Source organism: Balaenoptera physalus, assembly GCF_965194825.1.
Source record: "Balaenoptera physalus genome assembly, chromosome: 19".
Taxonomy (NCBI): Eukaryota; Metazoa; Chordata; class Mammalia; order Artiodactyla; family Balaenopteridae; genus Balaenoptera; species Balaenoptera physalus.
The window spans coordinates 2,798,010-2,809,326 of record NC_138900.1 but is presented as its reverse complement, the minus strand read 5'-3'; the positions used below and the strand labels follow the sequence as shown (position 1 = coordinate 2,809,326).

The following is an 11,317-nucleotide window of genomic DNA, read 5'->3' as shown; positions in this document are numbered from 1 at the left end:
CGCCTTGGTCTACCTACTACTCGTATCCTATTGCTTCTCTGAGTTATCTTTTTTATGTATTATCATGTGTTCACTCTCGTCTCCATCACCCGAGAACTTCCTGGATACTTAAGTCACCATGTATTGGGCACTGACTCAAAGTTTTATCTCCTTCAATTCACTGCAGTGGTTTTGGAGAATTGCAAGCTCCCTGTGGACGACGACCACCTCTAGTAGCCACGCTACTTAACCTTCACCTCCACTCTTGATTCTGTTATTCTGATATTTGAGCAAAAAGAAAAAGTCTACATTAAGAAAAAAGAAAGGTCTCAAATAAACAACCTAACTCTACACCTCAAGGAACTGGAAGAAGAACAAACTGAGCCCAACTGGACCTGGTGAACTCAAGTATCTGGTATAGTAACTGTAAGAAAGTGATGTGGGAAAATAGGAGATAGAAGAGAGAGGAAAACAACACCACCACTCACCGCTGAAGGGAATTAGGCTGCCTGTCTCCTTCCTGTCACAAACATCTCCCAAAGCAGAAAGAAAAAGCACTTGGTCTGCCCCACGTTCCACCTTAATAGGCTCTGGGGTTCTGGGCAACGTGCATCGTCCCTTCCCATTGGCTGGGCTGGTGCGTTGTCATTCTTCTTCATGGCACGGATTTGAAAGCATTTAGCATCCTCGGTCAGAGGAATTGGGCCACAAGGCTTATTCTCACAGGTGCTTCCAATTTGTGAAGGCTCTGCTCCCCTACCTCTGAGATTCAGAAGAACAAGCAAGTTTAGAAAATTACAGGTTTGGAGTGTTCCCCAAACTCACAGAGGGCTAACACTGTTGTCAGCCCAAAGGTGCTGCATCCAACGGAAAACATCTACAGCAATTAATTGGATGATCTTGTTCACATGAGCATCTCCCCTATTTGGAATGTAATCTTACTAAGCAAAAGGGGGGTTTCAGTATCACCAGGACCTAATGTGGGTCCCAAAGCAATAGACCCTGTCAAAGGAGACTCAGAGCATGTAGAAAAATGACACACAACACAGACATATATATAAACACATATATTGGTAGTAGATTTCCATGGGGTCTTTTGGGTTTTCTGAAATGTAATCAAGTTATCTGCACATATAGTTTTACCATTCCTTTCCAATTCTTATGCCTTTCTCTAATTGCTGATTTAAATTTAAAATTAGTTACAGTTGTCAACTGCCTGTATCCCCAGAGCCTATTAAGTTGGAAGGTGGGGCAAACCAAATGCATTTTCTTTCTGTTTTGGGATGATGTTTGTGACAGGGGTGAGTTAAATTAGTTAAAATGGCTAATTTAATTGGCTAAAACCTCCAACAGGATGTTAATTAGTGGTGACTGTGAGACCATCTGTCTCGTTCCTGACTTCAGTGGAAAAGCCTCCGTGTTTATGATGGAACGGCTTCATGGGTGGTTTTTCTGGCATTGGGAGAAGAAATGGTCCCTAGATGCGGTTGCCTCTGTGGTTTTCAGGCCTCATAGACTCTTTTTTTAAATTGTATTGAAGTCTAATTGATTTACAATGTTATGTTAGTTTCTGCTGTACGGCAAAGTGATTCAGTTATACATATATATGCTTTCTTTTTAATATTCTTTTCCATGATGGTTTATCCCAGGAAATTGAATATAGTTCCCTGTGCTATACAGTAGGACCTTGTTGTTTATCCATTCAATATATAATAGTCTGCATCTGCTAACCCTAAACACCCAATCCTTCCCTCCCCCACCTTCCCTCCCCCTTGGCAACCACTAGTCTGTTCTCTGTATCTGAGACCTCATGCACTCTTGATTCCTTTCATCTTTCATTGTTCTAGAAGACCCCTCAGATGGTAGGAGAGGTATTCACATCAGTGGCCTTTGGCTGAAGTGGAAGATTCCATTTACATCAGGTGGTGTTTTTTTTTGGTTTGTTTTTTTTTTTTTTTTGGTTTTTTTTTTAAGGTATATTCTGTCTTGATTGTGGCAGTGGTTTCCTGAGTGTGTGCATCTGTCAGAGCTCACTGAATTACATTTTATTTTATTTTTTTATTTTATTTTTTTTAACATCTTTATTGTAGTATAAGTGCTTTACAATGGTGTGTTAGTTTCTGCTTTATAACAAAGTGAATCAGTTATACGTATACATATGTTCCCATATCTCTTCCCTCTTGCGTCTCCCTCCCTCCCACCCTCCCTATCCCACCTTTTAATTAGGAACCCATCTCTGCCTCTCCTCTCCCAGGTGGGGATGATTTACACCTAAAAGAGAAGGACTCAGCAATTACCTGTAGCAGCTGGGTCTTGGTGGCTTCTTGACCTATGCGGGGATAGGCTGCAATGGAGGGGGCGGGACGCCCAGAGACAGATCTGATAGGAGCTGAAGGGACCCAAGGGCCAATCAGAGGCTGGGGAGGGCGTGGAGTTGACGTCCTCTTTGCGGTCCCCTGCAAACGGCATCGAGAAACGTATGAGATTAGAAGTCTGTTTGGTAAGTGATGTCTCCTTTCTCTGGGGCTTCAAACTTTCCTGTCCTTTGGTTTTTCTTTTCTTTTTTAAAAGAACAGCTTTATTGTGATTGATTTAAAGTAGTGGGGTGGGTAGAAACAACCAGCTTTTCTGAGGTATAATTAATATATGAAAAAAACACTGCACGTATTTGACGTATGTAACTTGATGAGTTTGGACACAGGCATACACCACAATCAAGGGAATAGACATAGCCAGCACCTCCAAAAGTTTTTTTATGTCCTGTGTGTGTATGTGTGTGTGTAGTAGGAACATTTAACATGACACTTATCCTCTGAAAATTTTCAGGGTACAATTCAGTATTGATGACTATGGGCACTTTGATGTAGGGCAGGTCCCCAGAACTGATTCATCTTGCATAACTGAAACTTACACCATGGGTGATACATACAATAAAATCTTTTTTTTTAACCTTAATCTAATGAGAACAGGGTTAAGCACATTTATTTACTTATTTATTTAGGCTGCTCGGGGTCTTAGTTGCAACATGCGGGATCTTCGTTGCAGCATGTGGGATCTTTTTTTTTTTTTTTTTCTTTTTAGTTGTGGCATGTAGGATCTAGTTCCCTGACCAGGGATGGAACCTGGGCCCCCTGCATTGGGAGCGCAGAGTCTTACCCACTGGATCACCAGGGAAGTCCGTATAGAATCTTATTCAGCCTTAAAAAAGAAGGAAATCCTGCCATTTGTGACAGCATGGATGAAGCTGGAGAACATTATCCTAAGTGAAGTAAGCCAGTCCCAGTAGGAAAATACTGCAGGATTCCCGTCTGTGAGGTACTGAAAAGACTCCAACTTTTATAAGCAGAGACTAGAAAGGTGGTTACCAGGAGCTCGGGGTGGGGAGCGGAAGATGCGGAGTCATTGTTGCCGGTGTTTTCTTAATCAGTAGGAATCCGTTGCACCTCTGTCCTCTCGTAAGTGAAAGTGGGGTCCAGCTTCTCGCCGCTCAAAAGCCAATAAAGAGGCAAGGTTGGTGGAAAGGGAAGTTTGCTTTATTTTGGACGCTAGCAACTGCGGTGCGGGAATGCGGACTCCTGTCCACAGCCTGACTCCCCCGTCCTTGACAATCAGGGGCCAAGAGCTTTTATAGATGGAGAGAGGGGGCTCCATGCAGAAACAGCACAGTCACCTCTGACAGTCGTCTTGACATTGGTCATCAGTGGTCTGGTCAGCTTCATTGATTGTTTTAAGTACAGTTAGTCTTCAGGTCCAGGGTCATTTTGTTTCCATTTCTTTGAAGCCAATTCTTGGAATTGTGGCAGCTTATGTCATGGCTACAGTCTGGTCATCATGTAGTTAACTTCTTCCTCCTGGTGGGCATTTCAGTATCTACAAGACAGCTCACAGGATATGGCTCAGAATATTACCTTATAGCCCTTAAGGAGGAACTAACGTCCTTGACTCTGCTTAAAGACTAAATGATTATTATGCAGTCTTGTTGGAGTGTTTTCCTTCGTTTCTGCATTTTTTCACTTCTCTGATTAAACTTATTCTTTGACTAAAGTTTTCCCACAGTCAAAAGGCAGGCTGAGGACATGGGGGCCAAGGACCATAGGGTTCTGCTCTGTTTCACTCTCATTTGAAGCTTCCCACTTTCTACACCCAGGAGATTTGATAGGTCTTTGAGAAACTGCAGCTGAATTTCTCCCTTCCTGTATTTTCTGCCTCCAGGGTTTCTGCACCTGTTTTCACTGACCACTGCCCTGTAACCCTCTTTCCACCCTCCTTGCCTCAATCTGATGCATCCTTCAAGTCTCTTATAATTCCCTTTCCTAGGCTTGCTTGTTCTACACGGTATAATCTCATGGACCCTGTGGGATCCCGTCTTACACGCAACACACATGATACTAATTACAGTTGATCTTCCTTATTCATGGATTCCATGCTTTTGAATTCACCTGATCACTAAACTCCCCAAATCAGTGCTTGTGGTGCTTTCCAAAGTCATTCTTAGGCATGCACAGAAAGGTTGAAGAAATAATTTTTTTCCATTTTTTAAAAATTGAAGTATTGTTGATTTACAACGTTGTGTTAATTTCTGCTCTACAGCAAAGTGATTCAGTTATACATATATATGCTTTCTTTTTCATATTCTTTTCCATTATGGTTTATCACAGGATATTGAATATAGTTCCCTGTGCTACACAGTAGGACCTTGTTGTTTATTCATTCTATATATAATAATAATTTCCATCAGCTAATCCCGAACTCCCAATCCAACCCTCCCCCTGCTTTTTCACTTCGTTATTGAGATGTGTGTTTAAATCTCCAATTAATCATTCTTTTAGTTCTATTTTTCGCTTTATATATTTTGAAGCTATACTATTTGGTACATAAAATTTTAGACTTGCTGTATCTTCCTGCTGGACTGATTCTGTTATGAAGTGTGCTGTATTTAGTAACAATTTTGCCTTAAAATCTATTTTGGTAATGATACAGCTGTACCCATTTTTTTTCGTGTTAGGGTGTGCATGCTGCATTTTTCCCCATTAATTTATGTTAAACGTTTTATGCTCTTGTACTTGAAGTGTACCTTTTATTTTTGATCTAATTTGACATAGTCTTCTTTAGTGTTTAGCCCCCTTATGCTTATATAATTGTTGACACATTTGGAATTTAGTATATTTTCTTGTTTTCTATTCCTTTTCTGCCATTTTTTGAATAAACTAAATACTTTGTAATATCATTTTTCTTTAACTTAGTTACATTCTTTTATTCTTAGAGTGGTTGCCCCAGAGAGTTCAATATTCATCTTTCACCAGTAGTTGACCTGAGATTACATCCGGACTTTACAATCAATGCAAGAACCTTGAAACAGTTGTTTCATTTACTTTCCTTTCATCCTTTGTGTTATTGTTTTCATATTTTACTACGTATGTTATAAAGTCCAGAAGATGTTGTTATTGTCAAGGGTTAATATTCATTCACATTGATTCACACACCAGCTACCTCTGTGCTTTTTCTTTCCTTCTGTGCTGCTATACTTTCATCTGAAAATGTTTTTGGATGGTTTTTAGTGGTATGTATGTCTGCTGGCAATAAATTCTGTTTTTAAAATTTAAAAATTTACGGCTTTATCGAGCCAAGATGGACAAATAAAAATTGTTCATGTCTAAGTTGTACAAAATGATTTTTAAAGCTATTCAACATTATTTAACACACATACACTTTGTGAAATGATCACTACAGTCAAGTTAATGAACATATCCATCACCTCACGTAGTTGACTTTGTGTGTGAGGAGAACACTTAAGGCTTACTCTCTTTGTGAATTCCAAGAATAAAACAGAGTATTATTAACCAAAGCCACCAAGGTGTGCATTACATCCCTAGATATTATTCATTGTGTAATGGAAATGTGTACCCTTTGACTAACATCTCCCATTTCTCCCACCTCCCGGCGGCCGCTGGCTACTCAGCATTTGATTGGAAATCTATTTTTCCTTCATTTTTAAAGGATATTTTCACTGGACATAGAATCTAAGTGGCAGGGTGTTTTGTTCTTTACAGCATTGTGAAGATGTCATTTCATTTTCACTTTTAAAAAATAGAATTAGTAAACAAAACTGTGCGTGACTGGTTGTTTAGAGAATGAAATGAGGGTAACAATTCCTGGTATATAGGAAGTGCTTAGTATTGTTGATGTAAATAATAAACAATCTCTAATAAGATTAGAAGACTTTTTTTGGAGCCAAGCTGAGGACTATAGCCTGGGAAACAGCCTCTCAGTAGCTGTGAGGGGGATCTCCAAAGAGGTAAAGGAGGGGCCAGGATATATGATTTGGTTTTTTTTTGGTTAGGAAATACATGCAGTCAAGCATACATCTTTGTAAAAGAGGACTGCTAATCACAAAGAAAGGTCTCTCAAGTTGATTTTAGTGTTTATCTATATAGGGGAAGATGCAAGAGTCTGGGGTCATTGAAATTCTTCCTTAGATATGCATTTCACTATGTAGGAGCCTGAAGGTGAAAGCACAGAAAGCTTCGTCCTGTTTTTCCCATCCTGAATTCCCTTCAGCGCACTGATGGTGGGCGGCTGCAGGGGGTTGAGACTTAACCCTTCCTATGACTGGATGATGAGACACACTTCATGGTTAAAGCAGATGCACAATGTACGTGTGACAGGCCCGAAGACAGGCTGTTCTAGCCAACATCAAGTTCAAGCCAAATCATGTATCGTCCAGAATGACCGCCCCATACCTCACGACGTGAACATTTCTTCCATCAGTATCGTTTTTCCTTCTCCTTAGAGCTGAGGTCCTCATGTCTGTCCAGTGCTTTTCTAGGCACTGGTGGTACAGCCTAGGACAGACAAGGTCTGTGTTCAAAGCGACTTGACATTCACGTGGAAGAGAGAGAGAGAGAGAGAAATAAGCCACACAAACACAGGGAGCAGGAGGTGCTGTGAGGAGAAAACAGAACACGTGGCTAGATTAGATAGTCTTGAAGCAGGTGCAAGTCATGGTTCATGGTCTTAGCTGTCTATCTTCTACAGGTGCTATTCGTTTTGTGGCTGTAAGCGTTCTTGAGTGAAGCTGGAAACCTTGCGTGTTGGGCCAGATGACTTCTTCTCTTAGCGTCTTTGTAGATGATGGCTCCAGTGATAAGCTGCTGTCTCACCTGATGGGTTTGGATCGGTATCAGCTGGAGGATTTCAAACTTTGTGTCCAGTCCCCACAGCTGCTGCCTGAGAACGTCCAGAAGATCTCCTGGGCAAACTTGAAAGCCATCAGTCCCACTAACCTGCTCTGTCTGTTGAAAGAACACTTATCAGTAAGGCAGATATGGGACGTGACCCTCCGCATCTTTGAGCACATGAAGCTGACTTCGCTATGCGAGCAAATGAGAGCAGAGATGAATGGTGAGTGGGTCTGTGCGGGGGATAGCTTCCTGGTGCTCGTGGGAGCCGGGTGGTTGCTGTTGGAGTTTTATGGGGTCCTTCCAAATTGCTGGTCTCCCCCTAAGAAAGACTCTCCCTGACGGGAATGAAAGTTTAAAAGTATAAAGGCTGTGAAAGTTGGGAGCTCTAGCCTCGGAGGGGATGGTGATCAAAAGCAAGAAGAGGGAATTGAAACGTGCATATTTAGTTCTGTTCCAAGGCTGCTTTTGAAAATGCAGATTTGTGCCAATGCAATTGTTGCATTAGGGGATGATTTGCTCACCACGGGAATTTCATGTTTGCTTATGCATGATTTTTTCCAAAGAGGTAAATGCAAAAATCCCACAACGAAACTGTACCTGGCTGTAACATTCATTTATTTATTGTAATACTGTAGTATTTATTGTAGCATTGCAGTATTTATTGTACTAGTCATGTGTTTCACAGTTAGTTAGCAAGTATAAAACTGTGCTACCATTTTAATTGTTTGTCTTTTTAAAACGTATCACGGATCTCATTTTTCATCTGGTTTTTGCCCACAACTTTACCTACTGCAGAGAGTTTTAGGAATGCATATGTCACTTTCTGGCAGACCTGGCTGCCTCTGAGACCTGTAGAAATTAATAACTTCTGCTGGTGCCTGTTACAAGCCAGGCACTAATCTTAATGCTTTCTGTGCATTGGTACTGACTTTTCACACTCTCATAAGAAGGGGGTTCTGTTATTCCTGTTTTACAGACAAGGAAACTGAGGCACAAAGCTCAAGTAAATTGCCCAAGGTCACAGAGGTGGGATGTGAAGCCAGGCAGTGGGTCTCCAAATCCTCTGTGCTTGACCATGTACTGCTTCTCTTGCCCTAGAATGAGAGCATGAGTTCAAGGAATGGGATGGGAGTTGGCAACATGAAGTCTTCCCCATCAGAGCTTTGGGCATTGGAGGTTCTGAGTCACAGGAATTCAGGCTTCGAGCATCTTCTGGGCAGGACGAGGCGATGGGGACTCGATTTCCCTGCATCTTCAGTTCCGTCTTCCTCTCCTCCCCTCTCCCCGTCATAAATCCCTTACATATGGTTGTCTGGAATAGGCAGATGTTGAGCAGAGAGCTTGGGAATGGGATCTAGAATCCTTAAATCCCATTTGGCAATCCCAGAGAGAGACATTGGCACAGAGGAGAATGACATTAAAGGAAGAACTTCCCTCCTGGCCACTGGTCCTAATTGGCAATGTCAATGCCCTGCTTGAAGCTGCATCACAGGAGCCCCTTTTCCCCAGTCCTTACCTGGTTCCCACCTGGCCTTCTAAAGGGGTGGGGCTTGCAGAAGATACCTCCTAATCAGGAGGAAGCCCTAGACCACACCCATCCCACAGCAATGTGGGAGATGATATAAAGGGACCAGTGGACAGGTCAGGATAACTGATGCCCCCATCAGCTCCATCTTCTAGGAAACATGGCACAGTGAGAGTTTCTTTGCCTGAATGGTGCTGTGGCAGAGGGATTTGTGAGTGAGTCTGTGAATGCACATGTTTATAGGCACAAGTGTGCTGTCTTTTAGGGACTACGGGTTTAAGAGTTCAGGTTTTAACCACAGAGCTGTATTCAAAGGCTGGTTCCACGTCACCGACTGTAACCCAGGACCAATTATGTACCACTGGGCCCCATTCTCTCTTATTGAAAACAGAGATAGCTGCACCTAACTGAGTTTCTAGGGTGAAAACTTATAAGGCGTTGGGTGCAGTGTAGATTCTCAATCATTTGTTCATCTTTGCGACAGTTTTTCTCTTAACAGTATCACCTTCCCTGGTGGTTTCCAGATCCTACATCATCACTGAGAATGATGCCAGACAGGCAGTATCAGAACTGGGAGGGTCTCTACCATCTCACCGTACACACCCTCCACCCCACCAAGACTAGCTCATCAGATCTGGGAGAAGGGGTGGATCTTTAGTTCAACAGGCTTCCATAGATGGCCAAAGGGAAGTGAGAACTGGGATTTTTTTTTTAAGAAATTAGATTTAAATTCCAGGCTGTTCATTTGGAACAGCCCAGCTCTTTTTTTTCTTTTTTTTGTACTTTCTGATTTTTTTTAATTTTAATTTTATGGGAGTATAGTTGATTTACAATGTTAGTTTCAGGTGTACAGCAAAGCAATTCAGTTATACATATACATATATTCATTCTTTTTTAGATACTTTTCCCATATAGGTTATCATAGAATAGTGAGTAGATTTTCCTGTGCTATACAGTAGGTCTCTTGTTGGTTATCTATCTTGTGTGTATGTCAATCCAAAGCTCCTCAATTTATTCCTCCTCCCAAATGTTCCCCCTTTTGGTAACCATAAGTTTGTTTTTGATAACTGTAAGTCTGTTTCTGTTGTGTGGATAAGTTCATTTATACCATTTTTTAAAACATGAGATTCCACATATGAGTGATATATAATATTTGTCTTTCTCCATCTGACTTACTTTACTTAGTATGATAATCTCTAGTTGCATCCATGTTGCTGCAGATGGTATTACTTCATTCTTTTTTATGGCTGAGTAATATTCCATTGTTCATATGTACCACATCTTCTTTATTCCTCTGTTGATGGACACTTAGGTTGCTTCCATGTCCTGGCTATTGTAAATAGTGCTGCAATGAACATTGGGGTGCATGTATCTTTTTGGATTATGGTTTTCTCCAGATATAAGCCCAGGAGTGGGATTGCTGGATCATATGGTGCATGGGGAGACACGGAAGAGGTCCTTTAGTTTGTGAGAATAGGACTTTCTGAGTGGTTATGCGAAACACATCAGGGGGCTGGGGTTAGACCAATTCTCGGTGCTTTTCTTCCATGTCATTTTATTTCCAAAATATTAGAGTGGCTTCCATGTGCTGGCATTGCTGTGCACACTTGGGGTACATCAGTGAACAAACACAGGTTGGCTACCGGTCTCCTCCTCCGGTGTGGGGAGACAGGTAATGGATGTGATGAATAAGTACATTATAGGGTGTGCTAGAAGGTGACAAATGCAATGGAGAGTGGAGGGGAGGGCGGGTGGGGTCTGCCTAAGGTGTGTGCTGCAGGAATCAGGTGCAGTGTTAATCAGGATCACCAGGCACTACTGAGGCACTAAGATTTGAGCAGAGACTCGGAGGGGAGGGAGTGAGCCAAGTGGATATTGGGGTTGGGGGGAGAGCATTCCAGACAGGAGGCTGGCTGGATCCAAGGCCCCCAGGCAGGGATGTGCTTTTAATGTGTGCTGTGGTCTTTGCAAAGTAGCATGTTTCCAAAGTAGCTGGGTTGATGAGGCTTGAAGATAACGATTTTCAGTCTCTTCAATTCAAAGTATGTCAGAGAAATGGTTGGTTCTACTAAGACCATCCATCATTATTAACTTGTTTTTCAGCCAGGGGAAATCTCACTACCCCATCATCACTGTTTTATTTCAGAGATGGCACAGGTATGGGGACCCCAAGATCCAAACCAAGAAGAACCAGAGATGCTGGAAGAAGAAACAGGTTTGGCTACTACTTTGTGATGATTACAGACAAATTGCTTGATGGAACACTCATTTTATGGGTTCCACATTTGCCACCTCCTTTGAAACTGTCTTCAATTTATAGTCTGCCAGAAACTTGCCAATCTGTTCTTCCAGCTGCCTACTGAGGAATAGGTTACCATAAACTGGACATTTCCTCTGGGTCCCCTCCAAGGTCTGAGATACCAGTGTCTGTTTCTGGACTTTGTGTTGCATTAATAGTTATATGTATTCTTTACACAATTTTTAAAGGTTGCACTCTATTTACAGTTATTACAAACTATTGGCTATATTCCCCATGTTGTACACTACATTCTTGTAGCCTATCTCACACACAATAGTTTGTACACCCCGGTCCCCCACCCTCTCTACTGCCCCTCCCTGCTTCCCTTTCGCC

General features: G+C 41.9%; 1 protein-coding gene across 1 annotated transcript in view; it reads left to right on the top strand.

Moving 5' to 3' along the window:
* Nucleotides 1-1,028: 1,028 nt before the first annotated feature.
* Nucleotides 1,029-11,317, top strand: part of NLRP13 (NLR family pyrin domain containing 13) — a 36,584-nt gene continuing 26,295 nt past the window's right edge. Inside the window, exon 1 of the mRNA XM_082439781.1 lies at nt 1,029-7,494. Coding sequence (XP_082295907.1) covers nt 7,080-7,494 — 415 coding nt within the window. The 5' untranslated portion in view covers nt 1,029-7,079. The remainder of the gene's footprint in view (nt 7,495-11,317) is intronic.